The sequence below is a fragment of the Athene cunicularia genome, assembly GCF_003259725.1.
Source record: "Athene cunicularia isolate RWA chromosome 1 unlocalized genomic scaffold, athCun1 chr1_part2, whole genome shotgun sequence".
NCBI classification, from domain to species: domain Eukaryota; kingdom Metazoa; phylum Chordata; class Aves; order Strigiformes; family Strigidae; genus Athene; species Athene cunicularia.
The window spans coordinates 72,054,726-72,076,125 of record NW_020799092.1 but is presented as its reverse complement, the minus strand read 5'-3'; the positions used below and the strand labels follow the sequence as shown (position 1 = coordinate 72,076,125).

The 21,400-nt window shown below is 36.1% G+C and overlaps 1 protein-coding gene across 1 annotated transcript in view; it reads left to right on the top strand.

Annotated features, from left to right (window-relative positions):
* The first annotated feature begins 3,490 nt into the window (after window positions 1-3,490).
* The window catches only part of HGF (hepatocyte growth factor), a 51,484-nt gene continuing 33,574 nt past the window's right edge, over window positions 3,491-21,400 (top strand). The window contains exons 1-6 of the mRNA XM_026868015.1: window positions 3,491-3,619; window positions 6,914-7,077; window positions 11,818-11,930; window positions 12,542-12,656; window positions 18,621-18,763; window positions 20,438-20,558. Coding sequence (XP_026723816.1) covers window positions 3,491-3,619; window positions 6,914-7,077; window positions 11,818-11,930; window positions 12,542-12,656; window positions 18,621-18,763; window positions 20,438-20,558 — 785 coding nt within the window. The remainder of the gene's footprint in view (window positions 3,620-6,913; window positions 7,078-11,817; window positions 11,931-12,541; window positions 12,657-18,620; window positions 18,764-20,437; window positions 20,559-21,400) is intronic.

Below are 21,400 nucleotides of genomic sequence, written 5' to 3'. Positions count from 1 at the left end.
AATTTGGGTTCCAAGTAACATGACAATCTTTGCAGCTGTTAATAAGGGGTATGCGTGTATGGGTGTGTGTGTGTGTGAGAGTGTTAATATGCAATGTAAAGCCAAAAAGAAATATCTTTTTGCATTTCCTGAATCTGCTCAACAACTAGACTGGAAGCCAATGTAAAAAGAAGGAAAAAATTAACTCTGTATTATATATTTATATTTAAAACTACTTTCTAAAAATTGTAGATTTTTTTCCTTATGGCTCTTTTGCCAAGAAAATAAATTTCAGAAGTTAAAACAATCACATCATCCTCCAGATACCTTTCTGAGTAACTATTTAATTGTGACAAGCTAGAGATGCCTCCTTGGACAGCTGGTTTTATTTTGGTGACTTTCCATCTATACAGCTGACTGCAGTTTTTATGAGTATGGTTGGTAAACTTCTTTCATGCCAAATTATTGTCTTACATAAATAACCGCATTAAACTTAATCTGGCATCTAAGTCTATTCAATCTGCAAAGTTTTTTCTTGGGCACATTTCAGAATTGTTTTTTTTTTTTTTTTTTTTTTTTTTTTTTTTTTTTTCCAAATGAGAAGTCATTTGGAAAAGGTGTTCACTTTTTTGCATTCTAGCCAGCAATCTGGACATTTCTGATACTGAAACAGGCATAAGGAGAAGTCAAAGTAAATGAAAGTAAGTTAAAAGTAAATTAAAAGTGCTGAGCATTAATTCTTTTTCTCAAAGTGACTCTGTTAGAACTTCCTTTAAGAGAGAAAATTGCCTTGAATGTATTTGTTTAAAAAGTGTTTCCTAACTATTTTCATAGATAAAAATACTTTCATAACCCTATTAATTATTTTAGTATCAACATTCACCTTTAACATCTTTTCTTTTATTACTGTGACCATGCTGTTAACTTAAGCATGTGGTGTCTGAAACCATTTAGTAACATCTACTTCTACCATCTGGTCAAGTTTTGGTTTTATATTTTTCTTAATGAAGCCAATATATTTATGGTGTCATACTGGGGCTTGCACCAATGTGCAATTTACCCTTGATGTTTGTATCCTTTGAATAGAATTGTCTTGGAAATACATTACTGAATTTAATTAAAAGTATCCCTTGAACCATGTTTTATAGACAAGTTAAACACCTCACTGCATTTACACACAGTTTTTCAACCCAAGTATGCTGAGAAGAACTGTTACTTTATTTCAAACCCTACTCGTTGATTTTGCTTCTTACACAACCTTTGCCAAATGCAATTTTATGCATCTAATTAAACATACTTTATTTTTTATTTTCATATTATATTGTCACTATACTGAGATAAGCATTCAGCTTTGATATCTCTTCTGAAAAGTGTTGTCTGACACTATGATAATCTATGGTTTTGCAGATTTTTTGCTTTGTACATTTTATTGACATCTAACATTTGCTTTTTTTTTTTTTTTTTTTTTTTTAATTTGTTTTTTCTAACTCACTGGGGAAATCCAGTTTATTTTGCTTGCAGTGATGATTGTTTGCAAAATTAAGTTAATAGTTAATCTCATTTTGACATTCTGACCTGGTTATCAATTATAACACAAATAATTCAATCTCTAATTAGTCCATCTGTTAACTGCTCAAGGTCAAGTGACAATTTCATTACAAACATGACACAAAATATTAAACAGAGATCTACAATGCTAATTGAAACTATAGAAAGGGAATATGTTTCTTTTATATTTCTGAAATAATTGTGTCATTTCAGATGATCATTTTTCTTCACTGGAATATATTTTGAATTTTCAGTTTCCCTGAGCTTCCTACACAGTTTGTGGACAATTTACTTTAAATTTTTTCTCCCCAGTGCCATCTTATTTTGTATTTCATTGCTCTATTTGGAAGGACTGCAGTTGATTCTTGCAGTTCTTTGACAGCATCTACCAGTCTAAGGAATTTAGGTATTTTGATATTATTGTTTGGTTGGGTTTTTTTTTTTAGTTAGTTTATCTCTGACATCTGACAAACATAATGAATGGTGGTGCTGTTATGTGACATTATTTTTTTCAAAACTGAAAATTATAAAAGGTCTTTTTTCCATCCAGTGTATAAAGACCTGTATTCAACTTAGTTATATCTGAACTTAGTTATATCTGTAACTATGATAATAGAAAAAAAAAATGTTAATTACTCCACACAGTTGAATGTTTATCACAATAAAGTAAAAAACTACTTAGTAAGATACAGAAGTTCTGAAAGTGTAAACAAACAGAATAAGCAAATAAATCTCCATACCAAACCACCTAGATTTCAATAAGAATTTTGATTTAAATATAAATCTTTAATTTAAATGTATTTATCTTTTCATTTGGAAAATTTGGTGTTGAGTTTTAATGTGTTTGTTCTGTATAATAATATGGGATGCAAAATTAGAAAGAAACAAAAGGAATGAGTCTTCTCACATTATCACAAGACTTCACGATGTGTTTCTTTAAGAAAGCACTATGGCATAGACTAGAGTGAAACTTGGAAACCCTGGAAGCCGACATGCCAAATGCATCATAACTCCTGTTTAATAAAAGCTTAGTAGAGTCTATGACAAGTCCATAAAAGTGGAGATTTTTCTATGGGAGACAGCCAGTGTGCTCCAGTTGTACTCTGTACAACTAGAACTCTGAAGCCTAAATATACATCTACACTAGGTAAAGCTGGACTGGTGGGGAAAGGAGGGATTGCAAATGAGGTAGATAAAATCAGATAATTTAATTGTAAAATTTTGCTGCGAATACAAGCAGTGTTTTGATCTCATTATAGTGGAGAAAGATGATCTCTAGGCCTGTTGACCTCCTATATGCCATTTTGATTACCTCAACAATGGTATCATGTTGGCTATATTAGTTTTTTACTACTAAACAGTTAATGCAAAACCAAATCCTTTTTGTGATCAAACTAAGACCTAAGGACCAGAAACTTGACTTGCTTAGGTATTTGAACTCTAAATGACCTGAAATTAGATTATATTGTACTGAATTTCTTGACTCTTATATAGCTCAGTATCAGACACTGTTTTCTGCAAGGTGTGATTTTTAAATTGAGATATAGAACATAATCAGGTAGTTTCAGGACTGAATGGTGTGATGGTGTGGGACCCCATAGTCCTTTTTGGGGTGGGACACAGGACCAGAAGAGAAAAAGGAAACTACTTTGCTGCCATTTTCCCATTAGCCCAATGATTAAAAAAATATTTGGAGAGAGGAAGAGATCAAAATACAAGTACGTTGCTGATTCAAACCTATTTCACTTGTTAATCAAGAAACTGTCTTAATTTCTATGATATTGGATATTATGGCATCCATTACTCTCAGTGCTTGGTGTTTTACTGGTTCTATTTTGTATAAATATAAATAAAATTTCTGTTAAGTAGGTTCTAGAATGCAAGTACTGCAACTTCCTAGTGAGTTTTCTCACTAAAATGCTGCAGAGTGATATATTTCTTTATCTCTGATTACTGATTTGGCATGGACTGGAACTACTTCAAGGAAAGGTGTTGGAAAACTTTTCCCCCAGATGTTTTAGAGCTTGAGCCATCTCAGTTAATGTTTCATATCTTGAAGATTATACAGGAATCTCATATGAAAAAGGAAAAGGTAGTAAAGGAATCCAAAGATGAGTTCTTGTAGCTCCCAGTTAAATATCTTTTACTGTGAGGAATTTTTTTTTTTTTTTTTTTTTTTTTCCCTGCAAATATTTAAAGTAGTTTATGGAAATGGAGAGCTCCAGCAGGGAGACTTGAAATTCTAAATGACATGGAGTACTTGTTCAATGCTGCATCCTACTGGAGTAAATGTGGTAGTTCCCATTTCCTTGGACACTGAACTCTTGTTTTTTTCTGGTCAGCTGAAGTTGTTATCATGTTAAGAAACAGAAAGAATCACCACCTTCATGTTTTTGAGGAATTTTTAAAGTCAGCTGAAGAAATATTTTTAGTTAGTGATTGTTTTTGCTGAAGAAATTACTTTGATTCATATTTGACTGGGTTCTTCTGTGTTTGAATCACCTGCTATTTTCAAATTTAAGTGAAATGTCAGAATTCCTTAGTAATATGATATTCAACTACAAGAAACATCAGAGGACCAAACTTCTTGATTAATCAAAATTTAGGAAACTGAAATGAATGGCAATCAAAAATTTGGAACATTAATTATAGTATATATCATGATAACCTTTACTGTATAACATTTCTAGGCCACTATTTAATTTAAGATTTTAATAATAAAAGCACCTATTTGAAGTTAAAAGGCTCATTTTAAAAAATATATTTTGTTGTTAGATTTGTAAAAGTAACACTTTTCATTATTTTCATGGTCCTAACAGTCACACCACAGATGAGTTTGGCCTTTTGCCTTTTGGATTATAAGCAAGTTGTAGAACGTTGCTGTTTGAAAGCTAAAGTAAATCAGTCTGTTATGAGTTGCTAAATGCAAGATCAAACCCATAATCCTCTTTGGACAACTGCTAGGAAAAGAAGGGGGAAAAAAAAAAAAAAGCAGAACTGTGAATCATGTTTTTCAGGCAGAACAGAATTTCTTGATTTTTAAAAATCTTATCCTTGCATACTAGCTCGTGAGTTTAAGAAGCTGTTGTCATTGGAAATTAAGATAATGACACTTATCAGTAGATGCGAAATGTTAACATCAGAAACTGAAAGAAAATACTTTGATATTTCTTACAGATTCTTACCTCCATTTGAGATAAAAGTCTTGGCTGAGACAACATAGAAGCAACAAATATGTCTTGTTAGATAATTGATTGAGAAATTTGCCACAAAATCTTTATAGAAGACTTGTTTTATTTTGTGTCTTGTTGTCCTAAAGAGCAGATGCAAACTTCGGCTCTGTAACAGGTATAACAAAAATAAAGCAGCTTCAATGTAGACACAACAGTTTCCAGTAACAGAGTGCTGATACTTGAGTGTCCTCACAGCATTTCCTTAACCAGGATGATACATTTTGGGTGCATGTGCACTGCACAAATAAATGGCTGAAAATGCTTAGGAGAGCTTTGAGTTCCTAACACAGCACCAAAACTATTAATATCCGATCTTTTTATCAAAAGCTTCTTCATATTTTGTTTTTTTTTTTTTTTTTTTTTTTTTTTTTTTTTTTTTTCTGAAAATGTTTGTAGTTGAAATTAAAATTAAGAACTATTTGGTGCAGGGAAATAGCATAGTTCACTGTCAGCAGTTTAAAATAGAAGGAGAGTAGGATGGGCTGAAGATTATTTTATAGGGACATTGTAGCAGAAATAGTATACTCCTTTGATATTCTTGTTTTTAAAGGCTGAAGCTTGATGGAATCTGATTGGAATGTGTTTGGTGTATTTTTAGGTGTCTTAGGGATAACTCACCACTGAGAGGTGTGATTTAGCTGAATCCAGTGAAAATGTGAGCTCAGTTAATGATCAGGATGGAAGTTCTGCAGAGGGAACACCCTTAAGCCCTCTTTGGCTTTACAATATCTGGAGTTGTCAGTAACTCCTTCAGAGTCTCAGCTATGGCAATTTACAGGGTTATTCTGAGCTTCTGCAGAGTGCACCAGGCAAAAATTGGCTGACCATAGTACACTCCGCACTTGCACAAGGAATTTTCTATTCAGGATAATAGAGCAGTAGGCTGAGGTTTCATATATTCAAAAGACTCTGGCAAAATTTAGTAAATTGATCCTGAACATTCTTGTTTTCTCATTGTTGCAGATTCTGTAGACAAAAATAAAAGGACAGCTGTGAAAACAATGACATGGAAAGAAGTTATGAAAAATACTATTACCAACTTTGTAAATTAAGGAGGGATTGATTCACCTAACCCTACCTGGATTAGCCATCCAATCCAGAAAGATCGTCTGAGATCACTGAGTGAAATAAGAGAAATAGATCCAAAGGACAATTTGTCCTGCCCTATTACTCATCTGTCAGAACAGGGAGAATCACTCTCCAGAGGTACTCATCTGCCTTCACTGACAATGGAGCAGCCTACACTGACAGACTCGTTTCTATGGAAAAAAAAACCAAACCCAAACATACGTATTGGAAAAATTGTGGGGTTTTCTTGCAAAAATCAAAGACTTTTCCTTGCATTTTAGCCAAACATCTCTATCCAATCTACCATGCTGTTTTGTTTTCTTTCCTCTGGACATTTCAATAGAGACATGAAAACCAGATCAGTGAGTTCCTTTTTGCAGAGACCTTTGCAGCAGTACAGACTATTTCTGTGCTATGGTTCCTGCCTCACATCATCTTCTTTTCTGTAGGCTGACAACTCTAATTCAGTCACACCTAAACTGGACATAATGCTTGCACTAAGTCTCCACTGGGACAGAGGAAGGACAAATGATTATTTTGTGCCACTTCCAGGCTCCACTTCTTTTCACAATTTGTGACTAAAACTTTGCTGTTTTAAAAACAGTTTATCACATTCAGATCATGATTCTCTATGACTTTTAGATCCTCTTCCTTCTGATTGTAACTACATTCTGTCCATCCAAAAAAGACCTTTGTTCATCTTCTTGACTTGAGTTTTTCATGGAAATATTTATAATATCTCAGATTATTATTGTCAGACATATTTTGGGGATTCTGAAAAATATTTATAAAGAGTGAAAAACATTCCTCTTACCCTTTTCTTGCATTATACAAGTCTTTATTTGAAACTAATTTTGCTATAATTCCTACTATTCCTGGTTTTGAGAATGGAGATCACCATCTACAATAATCTGTTCTTTTCAACTATCTGTTTGTACCTTATTTTTGTGAATTTCTCTCTGCTTTAGGTACCAATGTTCCTATAATTCCTAATAAATATTATTCATATCTAATGCCATATTTGACCTCAGAACTCTTCTTTACATTTTTTTTTTCTCTTTTTCTTCTTTGCTTCTTTCTTAGAGGGTAAAGGAAAAAGAAGAAATCCTCTTCATGACTTCAAAAAAACAGGAGAGCTGATGCTCATTAAAGTAAACAAAACATTGGAAGTAAAAACCAAGCTGTTAAACACCACTGAGCAATGTGCCAAGAGATGCAGCAGAAACAAAGGCCTTTCATTCACTTGCAAGTAAGTTATGTATCTCTATTATTTTTATCGTTTTTCTCCTAATGGTAACTATATAACACCCTTTGGCCAAAGGTGTCTGTAATTGTCATCAGTGGTAGATTGTACCGAAGACAACCTAAAGACTGTGCTTTTTGGTTTCCATGATCTTGTTCTACCTGTCCAGCGAGTGTCTGTCTTTTCTGAAGCTTTGTTTGAGTATTTCTGTCTTCTTAGCTTGTCCAATTTGTAATCTTTTTCATAACATAGCTTAAAAAATGTACTCATGTTAAGATATGAATGACTTGTGCTGCACTGTAGTGTTCGGTGAACATTTCTGAGATTTTTATGTCTCTTATAAAACGGTTATTGTCACACATCACAGCTGCAGTATTTCAGCACCACTTCAGACCATATTCTGTCTTCATTCTTTGCACATTACTCCTGCTGAAATCAATGGGAACCTCACACATGGAGCACAGACACATGCACTGCTGAAGTTCACTGGCAAGTACAGCGAATCTGATACAATGGAATCAAACCTTCTGGGCTGCACAGTCATTACAAGTATTGATAGCTATTCTTCAGCATCTGCTGTCTCTTAGAAACACATCATACAGCTGATTGCTTGTCTGTCTTGTACATAATCACTACTATTTTTTGGAACAAATCACTATTACTTTTCCCATGTATTAGAATTAAACTATCCCCTTGGCCTCTCTTAGTCTAGACCATTAGCAATAAATGAAAGGACATGAATGCAGGAGAATCTTTGAGAGAATGGGTGACTGGCCTAAATGTGAGCCTGATCCTGAAACATAAAAGAGTTTTGACAATCACTGCAAATGAAAGCTAAATCAAATGTGATAACAAAAGCTCTTCCTTGGCAGAAAAGTTCCTTGACTGTAATTTAATCCTTCCTTAAGCCTTTAATTCCAGTGTTGCAAGATCTAATGCATATTATAATGTTTTCTACTTTGACTATTTATATGTGTGAACAACGAGCAGAGTTTACTTATTTCTTTTTGAAAATATTTTCCAGGCACTAATATTTTTCACATGGTACAAGCCACTCCTTTTCCTATTGGCAGAGCTTCCACTGATATCATTGCCAAGGGGATCAGGTCGTATTCAATAAAGCAAGAGATCATTGAGTTCTGATGGTCATAAGCAAGGAGTATTGTAAAATTAGATTTCACGATGTAAAAAACATCTGAATGATGCCAAGCAAACAACAATTCTGTATTCCAACATCTGCTTAGTAAAATTGTCTCAGGCTAGTTGTAGCTGCTTTGGTATGACTTGTGTTCTGAAAATAGAAAGTAAGTTAATATATTTGTTGATTCTATTTTACATAAGTAGAATCTGTGTGGATTTTTAAAATTTTCTCATTTGTGAAGAATTTTTTTTTTCTATTAGGACAGTGTCTGATGGATTCAGTAAGGGGCAAATTCTCCCTGCTGTAATCCATCAATAAAGCAGCACAGAGGAGCCATGAGAGATTTTGAGAACACAGCTTGAAAGAGTCCTACTCACAGACAGCAGAATTGCAATCAGTCATGTAATTATTTTGCATTGAATTTCAAAAAGAATTACAAATCTGACTACTCAGTGTTCTGAATTTCCATTTTTCCCTGACACATTTTCAACAAGCCCAGTAGCAGAGGTGTAGGTGATTAGGTCTTGCCTGTTCTAGTACTATGTAGTAAGGCAAGATGGATTTTCTGGATCTGGGAACATTCTCGTGGTTTCCCATTTGGCCCCAGATGAGTCCTGTTGTAGTGTGCATAGTTCTTTGATGCTACTGTAAACACATATGTGACATGTGTTCCCTTTTAAAGGAACCACTGATTACTAGTGTTACCCTTTTATTCCTAGGATCCCCAGTCTTTAACTTCATACCAGATTATGATTACTACAAGGTGAAATCTGTTGCTAACTGAAATTAAAACCAATTACTTTCTGCTTACTGTGGGAGCATTCTAAAATAAGAAGTAACACAAAATGGCATTTTAAATGCTTGAAATATAAAGCTTGGATTTTGCTTTGGTTATGTATGTTTTCATGGCTTGATTCTGATACTCCATATCCATGCAGTAGTTCTCCCATCACCTGGGTCACAGCACTGATATTTTATTTTCTAGATGTAAACTCTATTTGTTTAAGTATTGAGATCTAATAAAATAGAAATACTTTGTAACATAGTTGTGACAATACCACTGGGAGCGGAGACACCTGGATCTGTGCCCTGTGAGGTACACAAGCAGGAAGAGGGTTGAGATTCTTTTCTGCCAGAAAGTGCTAAAGTAGCAGATTCCAGTCACTACAGACTTATAAAAGACTAGCCACTCCTTTTTTTTTTTTTTTTTTTTTTTTTTTTTGGGGGGTGGTGGTGGTGGTGAAATTAAGACAACTTCTGATTTACTTATGGTAAGTTTCTGTATCACTTTGCAAGTACATTTTGAGTATTATATTTGATAATCATTAATCCTTGTTGTTAACTCTGACGCCTTTTTGTTGGAGCTAATATATGTCATTCCGCAGAATGGACCTTTCCTCTTTTCCCTTGCTGTCATGCTTGGACAGACTTTGATTATTTCCAACTGAGTTACAAAATCCTTACACTGTTCCTAAAATCCCCCACCAGAGTACCCCTTAGTTTCACTTACCTTGTCTTTTTGACTTCGTAACTCTCTGTGCATCAATTTCTGCCTTCCCTATCAGCTTTATTAACATGCTGCTAAACTGTTCTTATTCATTTATTTCATCACCATTTGCAGTCTCTTACCCTCACTGTTTTGTTTCAGTCATCCTTGCAGCTTTTTCCACTACATTTCTTATGGATGATAAAAATATATTATAGTTATTATTTTCTTGCTTACGCAGATGACTTTTGCAGATATGTCACTTCCTTACCTACAAAGCTGTGCCTGTCTTATCCTTTGTTATGTACTTAATTTCTGGAGTGTCTTTGTATTTACACAGAAAAGGATTCCAGTATAGACCACAGGATTCCAGTATCTAATCAGAAAATCTACCAGCTACCTCAATACAAATAGCAACAACAAAAATTGTCGAGATAGGCAGTAACAATAAAGTCCAAGAATTTTCTTAACCATGTTGACTTTGTAAGTGTGAAAACCCTCCAGATTTGGGTCCAAGAAAAGATTGCTAGAAACTTTTATGTGCAGAAGTGACTGAAACCAAATGGCAACTGTAAGGCAAAAACTGAAAGAAATGTTTGTAAACAGTGCATTTTGCATTCCCACTTTAGGAGGGAGGAGGGGCAAGGAGAATGTAATTGGAAAGGCAGGAAAGGTCAAGGATATTTTTGTGAAGATAGAGTTAGAGGCACTTGGATACGCTCATATTTGAGAACTAGCCAGGAGAGAACAGAAGGCTGAACAAGGGCAGAAGGATGAAGGTTAGCAGGTTGGAAACATTTGGAGTCAACAGAGTAGAGAGAGCAGTTGGATGAAAAATCTGTTTGGTGATGGAAACGATAATGAAGAGGATGTTTGAAAGAGAGAAGAGCAGGGAGGTTGGATAGGATCTTGTAATATTTTTAACTGAAGCCAGCAAGATCTCACACAGTAAAACTGGTATGGTGAGAGGGGAATTAAATGATGATCAAAGAGTTTAGAGTTGGGGGATGTAGTAGTCAGGAATATGGCACAGCAAAAATTCGGATGAAATGCAGGAAATCTGTCTTTTGGATATTATCAAGTACTGCTAAAACACCTTCTCAGGTCAAAATAAAGTTTGAGATGACTAACAGAAATGTGGACTTTGTGGTGGGCTAGAGACAATATTATCATGTCAATGATTTGTTCTACTGAAAAATTAAGGGAAAAAATAATTTCCAATGGTTTTACTTTTTTTTTTTTTTTTTTTTTTTTTTTTAGGTTTTTTTTTTTTTTTTTTTTTTTTTTTTTTTTACATTATTTTTTATTCTTTTCCTTATTGGAATAACTGTTGTCCCCACCCAGGCTATGAGCTGTGTTTTTACAATCTTTGAAAGTAACTTACCTACACTTAAGGAATTTCCTGTGAAAATGATGTTAGGAGATAAAGGTCTGCACATTTCATTTAAAATATTGAAAGAAAGTGGTTTTACTCTTCTGATTTCTGTTTGTCTTTCTTGCCCCCCTCCTCTCAATTCAGCACACATTGTACTTTATCATTGAAAGCAGTTAAAAATAAGAGAAAAAACCCAAACCAAAACAAAAGCAAAACAAGGACAAGCTGTAAGTACACTATCACAGTTTAGATTATTCATAAAAATAAAAATACTCTTGTTTTTGAACAGCTCTGTTGTTCTAACCAAGAAAAAGCCTCCTTGTGCTTGAATTTTCCTTAAGCCATCAGTGGGAGATACTTAGCTATTTCAGAGGTATATTGTAAGCACAGTAAAGAAATTTTAGAGTCTTCCTATTTTTCCTCCAGAAAGCAGCACAACTGTGGACACAAATGTTGTCTCAGTCACATTCATCTCACTTTTAAAATAAAGATCTTTAATGACAAGGGAACTCTTAGATTAGTGTGAACAACCAAGCTGGTATTTAATGTAATGGCCACATCAATTTAATTTCTTTGTTTCTTTGTTCTTGTCAGCACAGTTGTGGGTTTAAATAGTAATTTGGGCTGTTTCTCTGACATTCCCAGTAAAAATAAATCTGATGTCATTGCATGCTCCTTGGCAGGCCATGTGTCATTATTATAAACCACACAGAGATTTTTTTCTCATCCAGAATTTCTTTGCAGGGCTTTTGCTTATGACAGAGTTACAAAACGATGCCATTGGTTATCCTTCAACAGCTTGACAAATGGTGTGAGAAAGAAGCAAGACCATGCGTTTGATCTGTATGAAAAGAAGGGTAACTGATTTATTTACTGATTTTGTTTTTCCAGCTTTGGAGGGAGAAAAAAGATTAAGTCAGTGAGTGTCTTTTTGGCTGTAGGGGCATTCTGGACATGGGATGGTTTTATGCATTCTGAAGGCTGCATCCTACAGGTTTATTTACAAATATCCTGGTTTTGCTGTCATGCAAGTTTGTCTACATACTTCCTCTTGTCTACATACTTCCTCTTGTCTACATACTTCCTCTTGCTCAGTTTTCTAACCTACATATTTGCCTACCATCTTATATACCAGTCTGAATTACTACTTAAAAGCTCAGTTATATGAGTTACTGTCGACTTACTGCTTTTATTTACCTCATTAATGATGGGGGATTTAAGTCCTTAGACATGGACTTCTGGTCAATCAGACACTTTGGAAACATTTTCAGTAGCTTTCTTTGGGAAGTTAGAGATCAATATTTTGGAAAATAAAGCGACAAGAATGTATGTGGACAATTAAACAGTATTTTTAATACCTATTTAAAGGTTATAAAAAAAGTATTATTTTTATGTGAAAACTGATGATGAGCTCTAATTTTAAATACATTAAACAAACCCCTGATTTTCTTCTTTTTTCTTTCGATAGACTATGTCAGGAATTGTATCATTGGAAAAGGAGCAGACTACAAAGGAACGATATCGGTTACCAAAAGTGGTATCCAGTGTCAAGCCTGGAATTCAATGATCCCCCATGAGCACAGGTAAGAGTTCAGGAGCAGAGACAATGGGAATAGTGCTGAGACAGTTTCCATAAAGCATGGTTTTACTTATTAGCAGACAAAGAATTTATGAGAAAACTGACCTTAGACAACAAAGTCTCCTAGGTGTATTGCCTTTCTGCAAGAGATGCCATTCTCCAGATCCCAGAAAATCCTTACTTTATTGGACTTGCTCCAAAGAGGTCTCCTACTGCCAGCCTGTGTGTCTGAATCCCTTCCTTTCCTGTGTCAGATTTTTAGCTGTTTATATCCTTTTGATCGCTTATCATCTACTGGCAGAAACAAAACATCTGTGTAACTTCAGCCTGGGGTTTAGAAGTTTATCAGTGTTTTCTAATAGACTCCCAGGAATATTAGGAAGCAAGGGATATTAGGGATAGTAACCCACCTATTTAATCAATATTTTTTTATTGTTACTCTATTTTGCATAGTTACTATTGACTATTATTTGTAGAGTATGTTAAATTCTAAAGCTCTTAGACCAGGTAACAAACACAGGGAAAGGACTGAACAGACTTGTTGAAATACTTTCCTTCAGATCATATGAGCAACAACTAAGGGCTGATGCAGCAGGTGTAGGACTTAACTTCTAAGTTTAAGATCTGATCTAGTGAGCAACTGAGACCATAGCTACACCTCGAGAGTAGACTTAGTTCAACTATATTGTCTAAGGAAAAGGAGAAGAAAGCCAAAACCCAAAGCCAGTAAAAGTAATGGTAAAAAAAGATTCAACCATGCCAAACTTTGCTGGACTATGAAGTACTGGTCTATTCTTTGATCATTTCTCTTTGAGCCTTTTTGTATTGGCTTTAGCCATTTAGATAATAAACCCTTAAGAGCCAAAACCAGAGACTTCTCCACCATAAGCTTCCTGTCCCCATTGCTGCCTTTTGCTCTGGACTCCCAGCATCAGCACTTTGTTTAGGAGGAGCCAAGCTGGAGATTGCTAGCAAGGAACTGGGCTGTGCACTGCTTAGTCTTGTCCTGACCAAATCTATCCAGTGTGCAAGATGATATCTTGGAACAACATTAAAAAGCAAAGGATACTTGGGTTCTCTCCTCATGATGTGTTACAAAGCTGAGCCTCAGGCTTGGACTTGACTGGACTTGTCTGCTTATAATATAGATGGTAGTGTGTCTGATTTTCAGTGTGGGACCAGACCCATTCCTAATTGTGAACATATGATAAATACCATCACCTCCCACAGTGATGAGCTCCTGAGACTCAACACCTTGAAATATACAGTCTTCATCTTTTAGAAGTGAAAGAACTCTCAATAATTACAGCCAAACAACAAAAATTTTTCCTATAAAATATACATATGCTATTATATAATTAAAGAAAGAAAGCTGTCTGGATAGTATATATATTAGCACTAAATTACATTTTAATATACAGCATACACGGTATTATCTAATACATCTGGACAGCCACTCTTCTATGATGAATTTTATGAGAATGACTTTTCTCCTGCCTTGTGCAATAAGTTTAATTTTTAAAAGGTCACTGGATAAATGAGGTGGCTGCATGCTAATTTTGTTTTTCAACATCAGAAAATATGATTTCATCATCAGAGACATGAGGGAGATGGGAAGAAGCAGACAGTAGTGGTGTGTTTGGAACTTATTAGTATGAAAGGCTTAGATTTTTAGGTCAGTTTTTCTCAACATCTGATTATCATGAAGTGCCATTGGAAAATAAATCCTTTTTTCATATTCAAGGGAGAAATGTACTTTACTGATTTTTTCATTATCTTTCTAGAAAGAATTGAAATAACTTCAGATTTTAAACTTGTGCTTGGATTTTAAAAATATATTTTTATTTATTTGTATACCAGTAGAACCTGGAGACTCCCCAGCTGAAGCCAGGGTTCCATTATTTTCATCTCCATCCTAGTACAGATTGCAAGACCATCTTCTTTTTTTTTCTCTTAAGAGTTTTTTATGTAAATGATAAAGTCAATGCAAAAAGGATTCAAAGAGAAATGGGCAAAGCGTAGATCAGTGCTTCACAGACTTTTTGCTAATTTCCATGACTTTTGCTTTGGTTGAATCTGTTTTTACCATTATTCTTACTGGCTTCAGTTTTTAGCTTCCTTTTTTTTTTTTTTTTTTCTCCTTACTTAATATAGTTGAATTAAATCAGCACACAAATAAATTCTAGGAGAGGAACTATCTTCCATTTCTGGATAGGTCTTTACTGCATCTCCTCATCCTTTCCTCCCTCAAGAATGTTACTTTAGTACCCATTGAAGCCATCTATATATCTGAACCATCCTGATATTCATCTGACCCATCTAATGATATTCATTTAGAGGTTATTTTTTTAAAATGTTCTGACGGCGTATGTGATGTAATTTTAAATGTCTTCTCCCTATTTTTTCTAATGTCCATAATTTCTGAGCAGAAGGATTTTCAGCAGGAAAATTAAATTAAATATTCTAATATGCACTGACATACTGCATTAACACATACACAGGTTGCAATGTCCATTTGCATGGACATCCAAGTTTGCCCAGGGCTGTCTTTAGCTTAGAAAAAAAAGTGATATTTAGAATCATAGAATGGTTTGAGTTGGAGGGGCCTTAAAGATCACCTAGTTCCAGTCCCCCCTGCCATGGGCAGGGACACCTTCCACTAGCCCAGGTTGCTCAAAGCCCCGTCCAACCTGGCCTTGAACACTGCCACAGCCACAGATTCTCTGGGCAACCTGTGACAGTGCCTCAGCACCCTCACAGTGAAAAACTTCTTCCTTATATCAAATATAAATCTACCCTCTTTCAGTTTAAAACTGTTATTACTCATCTATCACTGCATTCCCTGATAGAGTTCCTCCCCAGATTTTCTTTAGGCCTCCTGTAAGTACCGGAAGGATGCTATAAGTAGTCTCTGGACCCTTCTCTAGGCTAAACAACCCCAACTCTCTCAGCCTGTCCTCACAGGGAAGGTGCTCCAGCCCCCTGAGCATCTTCATGGCCTCCTCTGGATCTGATGATAGGTCCGTGTCCTTCTTATGTTGGTGGCCCCAAGGCTGGACACAGCACTGCAGGGGGAGTCTCATAAGAGCAGAGTGGAGGGGCAGAATCACCTCCCTTGACCTGCTGGCCACACTTCTCTTGATGCAGCTCAGGATGCAGCTGGCCTTATGGGCTCTGAGAGCACACTGATGGCTCATGTTCAGTTTTCCATCCACTAATACCCCCAAGTCCTTCTCCACAGGGCTTCTCTCAATCCACTCATCACCCAGCCTGTATCTGTGCTTGGGATTGCCCTGACCCATGTGCAGGACCTTGCACTTGGCCTTGCTGAACTCCATGAGGTTTGCACAGGCCCACCTCTCCAGCCTGTCCAGGTCCCTCTGGATGGCACATCCCTTCCCTCCAGTGTGTTGACTGCACCACACAGCTTGGTGTTGTCGATGAACTTGCTGAAGGCGCACTCAATCCCACTGCCCATGATGCCAACGAAGATGTTAAATGCCGGTCCCAAGACTGAACTCTGAGGAATGCCACTCATCATCGCTCTCCACTTGGACATCGAGCCATTGACTGCAACTTCTTGAGTGTGACCATCCAGCCTATTCCTTTTCCACTGTGTGGTTCATCCATCACATCCATGTGTCTCTGATTTAAGGACAAGGATGTCATGTAGGACAGTGTCAAATGCTTTGCACATTCCAGGTAGATGACTTAAGTTGCTCTTCCCTTATCCACAAATGCAGTAACCCTGTTGCAGGAGGCCACCGAATATGTCAGGCAAAATTTGCCCTTAGTGAAGCCATGCTGGCTGTCACCAGTCACCTCCTTATTTTCCATGTGCTCTAGCATAGTTTCCAGGAGGATCCACTCCACGATCTTGTCAGGCACAGAGATGAGACTAACTGGCCTGTAGTTCTCCAGGTCTTCCTTCTTTCCCTTTTCCCCCCTTTTTTTATATTACAAGACTATAGAGGAAAAGCAGAAGCAACAATTTTATTGGCAGCAGAAATGACATAAAAATTATTCTGTTCAAGCACCAAAAATAAGAAAAGCACTTCCACACTGCATTGACTAGAACTACAATGCAATTAGCAGAGATATTTTCCACTTCAGTTAGTTCAAAGATTTTATTAAGAGAAGTAAAACATGATTAAAATGTCACATGTCATAATTTGCTTTCTGTTTCTCTCTTTTAATATTTTAAATTTATTCATTTATAACTGAATCTGCCAAGGACAGCAAGAACCATACATTTTTCTTTGATTTTGTGTATAAATTAAATCAGTGTTTGTGTATAAAGATTGTCTTAAGTACTTAGTTTAGTTTTTTAAGCTACAAGAGTCCACAGTCTTGTAAAAGAAGCTAGATGAAATTTTGTTCCTTTTTTTTTCTCTAGAATATAGATACAATTGAAATCCCTTGCTGATTAAAAAAATAACCACACCAAAACACAATAAAACCAACCCCAACAGAAAAAAAAACCCCAACAAACAAATACCCAAAATAAAGTTCAAAAATTAAATCAATTTGTTAAGTTGAATTCCAAGTTTTGTGTAATCCCCTATGTATTTTGCCCAACTTTTTAATTAAGAAAAAGAAAATCTACATGGAATTGAGCATAACTCTGAATTTACTGTGCTTTTTAACTACAGAAATTTAGTTGCTGTTTGAGCATCACTGCAATGAATCTGGCAGTGAAGTGCCACTGCGTTTGTCTGCAATGGGCAGTCTGAATGTGATTGTGAGCTCTTGTGGTGGCGTTGAACAGAATGAGCTCTGGGGTTGGGCTCCTTACTATGGGGTTAGCTATTCCCTAGTTGGTGGGCAAAAAATAAGTGGCATTACTTTTATATATATATATATATATATATATATATATATATCAGTGTGTATGTGGGAGTTTCTCTAGAGATAAGCACATAATTTTACAGACAGCTAAGAACACAAATCCTTGACCCAGGAGTGTTTACAATCGTTTGACTGAGTATAAGCTACAGAGTATTATACTGAAAATGTGTTTTAGGCAAAAAAATATAGTATTAAGTCACATTTATATAAAATCACTAAAGAAAAACAAAGTCCTTACCGTTGGTCTGAGAACTAATCTAAGGGAAAAATCTTAAGGGGTATTGTTATTAGAGCAAATGCAGAGCATATAGTGAAAGGAAGAACACAGTTTAAGTCAGCTAGGTCACTGTTAAATGGTATAATTTGTATGATAGCAATGATGAGTGGGTCTATAAGTAGCAGACCCTAAGGTGATAACAATGGGGTTTGTGACAGAACATGAAGCAAGACAGCCAAAGCAGGATCAGGGAAATATCTGATGCTGAAATGCAAAGCACTCCATGGTTTTGGGCAGTGAAAGACTCTAAGCATGGTGTGTCACACTGCTCAGTCATGCTCACACGCTCAGTTCTACCTCCTCCCTGACCAGGGATGGGAAGAAGTTTCTCTGCTTGTGGGCTTTATGTAGTAGGTGCACACTATACCCAGCTGGGCCTGCTGCTGTATGTGCACAACATGCACTGGAAAGGTGGGTGTGACATGACTATGGACCCAATGAATTTTTCCCATACTCATCCAATACATTTTTCCCCTTTGTCAAAGGGCCTCCCACCCTTGTGTAAGTACTTACAAGCTGGTCTTGTCCAGCAGGGAGTGTGCTGCTGCCTCTGGCTCTGCAACAGATAGCTGGCTCCGGATGCCCGAGGGATGGGAGTAAAACTCACTAGAGCAAGCTATGGGCTAGACAAGTTTTCCCATATTTAGGCCATTGATTGAGTAATCCTGTCTGAAGATGTGTATTTGTGTATGGACAGATATTTGGGTGTGTGCATTTGTGTAGGCAGGGTGGAGGGAGAAGGAAGCAGAAATGTGATTGTCTCTAATTGTTTGTAAAAAATAGTATGATTAACACCAAATTCTGCATGCTCTTATACTGTAATGATTGTCATTTTAAAACTAGCTTTTTGCCTTCGAGCTATCGGGGTAAAGACCTGCGGGAAAACTACTGTCGAAACCCCCGAGGAGAAGAGGGAGGACCATGGTGTTTCACCACCAGTCCAGAGACCCGCCATGAAGTCTGCGACATCCCCCTCTGTTCACAAGGTAACCCAGCACGGCTAGTCTGTAAACAAACTTGCCCTTCTCTGTTGGCAGCAGGTATGCAGAACTTCTGATAGTTTCAGTGATGCTTGTTCATGGACTTTGGAGAAAGAATAGGTGACTTCTCAGCAAGAGCAACTCATGTAACAATAAAAGCAGTGATTAGAGAAAGAGGAGATCTTGTTATGTTCCAGTACTCTCGAAAACTCGAACAAGTTTGCAGGCTCAGCAGCTTTTTTTTCAGGTCATGGAGGATATGGAACAATGAAGTGATGCTTATTGCACAGATGTGACCCTTTTTTCACTTGTCTGTTCCACAGTGAATCCATTCGCAGTTTCAGTATTACTATGTGATAAAATCATCCAGTTCCATTCCATGGTAAAATCAACTTATTCTTTTTGATGAAAATATAGATACTGAATTACAGGATGAGAACTCAGTTTAAGCATGCATTTTGTTTTTCAAATGAATAGTATAAATAAGTAGAACCTTTTATAAATCCAATCGCTTTCGACTTTTAAGTCTTAGAATTCAGAAGATACTTCATGTGCACCATTGCATTTGTTGACTTTTAAGTTCTGCTAACCTTCAAAGGAAGCTCTTGTATCTTGCTAATCAGCCAATTCAGTTCCAGTTAATCAACCCATTTAAATCCTCAAGATAGGGTGCTTTTAATTTTCCTACTAATGTGTCATGTGCAATAGCTATAAAGTGGTGGGGGAAGAAAAGGGAGAGGAAAGGAGAGAGGGAGGAAGAGAGTGATTTACAAGGATCTTGACAATCTATTAAAAGCTAACGTTTAAAGATCTGTTTATGTGAGCTGCAAATGGGATAAGACCGCAGGATGAGGACTTTGGTAGCGGATATTTTGACTGAAGAGTGAGATCTGTAATTGCAGAAATTACTATTTACTAAGTGATCCTTCATTACAAATTACTCTAATTAGAGGGCACTTCAGAAATGTGTCTATAGTTAATTATGGTAAATTTATTTTACATTTTAAGACTTCTCATTCTAAATTATGAAGCATATTTTGTTCAACAGTGATTTCAAATCCCTTTGGTAACTTTTGTCCACTCTCCCTCTACCACCCACTTTCCCAAACCAGGGCTGAATATGTATCATAGTTTAAGCTGCCAAGAAGAATTAGTATCTAAAAGAAATAGTATCGTATGTGGCTGGAAGTGCTAGGAATTTAAAGAAACAGACTGTACAGCAAGAAATTGTGATTCATCCATTATTCTGGGCTTAAACTTGTGCTGTTATTATACTATGGTTTAGAGTGACTTAAAAAAAATATGTTACTTAATTAGAAAATATCACCTCTAAAAAATACTCCTACCTTAGATGTGTGTCTCTCTGTTACTAACCATAGGTAAGGTTAAAAATCTTCTAGGAACATTAATGCCTCTAGCAGCTCACACCTACCTGCCTTAAAATCTTAAGTGTCTTATGAAATGATACCGAATTTAAGCATCTGGATTAGATCTAAGAGCTGCATTTCTATTCCAAAGGGCATTTCCCACACTAACCTAAGTAAAAGATACTTTTTTATACCTCTTTAGGCTGGTTTCAGTTTATGATAGCAGGGATATAATTTTTTTTGTTGTTGTTGTTCTACAAGTCATCAACATAATAAAGTACTAGTACATTTTTTTTAATTTTTTTTTTCCTAGTTGAATGCATGACCTGCAATGGAGAGAGTTACAGAGGGCCAATGGATCACACTGAGTCAGGCAAAGAGTGTCAGCGCTGGGATCTTCAGAGACCACACAAGCACAAATATCGTCCAGAGAGGTAACCTCTCCTCCCCCCAACAAAATCCATGTGGTTATAATCTGAAAATTACACACGTTCTGGAACACGTTTGGCAAAATCAACATTAGCTGAACTGAAATTTATAGAGTTCACCAGTTTTAGTTCCTTAGGCTTCTGACACATGGTGTGTGCAGGCTGGTTACCATCATGATGGAGATGCAGGATGCTGTTTTGTGCTGTTGTGGCTACATGCCACGGCTGTGTGGTGCAGGGATGTACATGCACTGCATTAATTGATCAAAATTTTCTCCCTAGCGTCACTGACAATAAAAAATTAACCTCTGAATGTTTCTGTATATGTTGTGATACAGCTTCAGCCAGCTTACAATACCTTAATCATAAAGTAAATAATGGTTAAAAGTCAAAGTTTGGTTAGAGTTTTTAACACAATTAGTGAATACAAACTTGCAACATTGTCAAGTCAGAGTATGCTTTTTTTTTGAAATATTGAACAGCTTTAAAGCTGTAGATCGTCTTTCGTAGTAATCGGGTGCAAGTATCCAATTTGTTTGACAAAAGCGTTTGTCCACTACATGTTATTTTTCAGCCTGGAAAAGGAGTTCATCATTCTGTTTAGCATTTAATGCCATGGAATTATATTTAAGACTTTTTTTCTTTTTTAATTTAGACATAGATACATTATGCCAAAAGATGAGTCAGAAATAACAAGGCAAATTGCATCCCCATTAGGATTTATCCTAGACAGTAAAAATCACCCTACTGCAAAGGGTCATCTATAATACACACTTTTGGAAGGATGTTGTGTGGGGGTTTAGGCCACACAGGAGGACCTTTGTATTTCTTTTAAACTGGACTAAAGT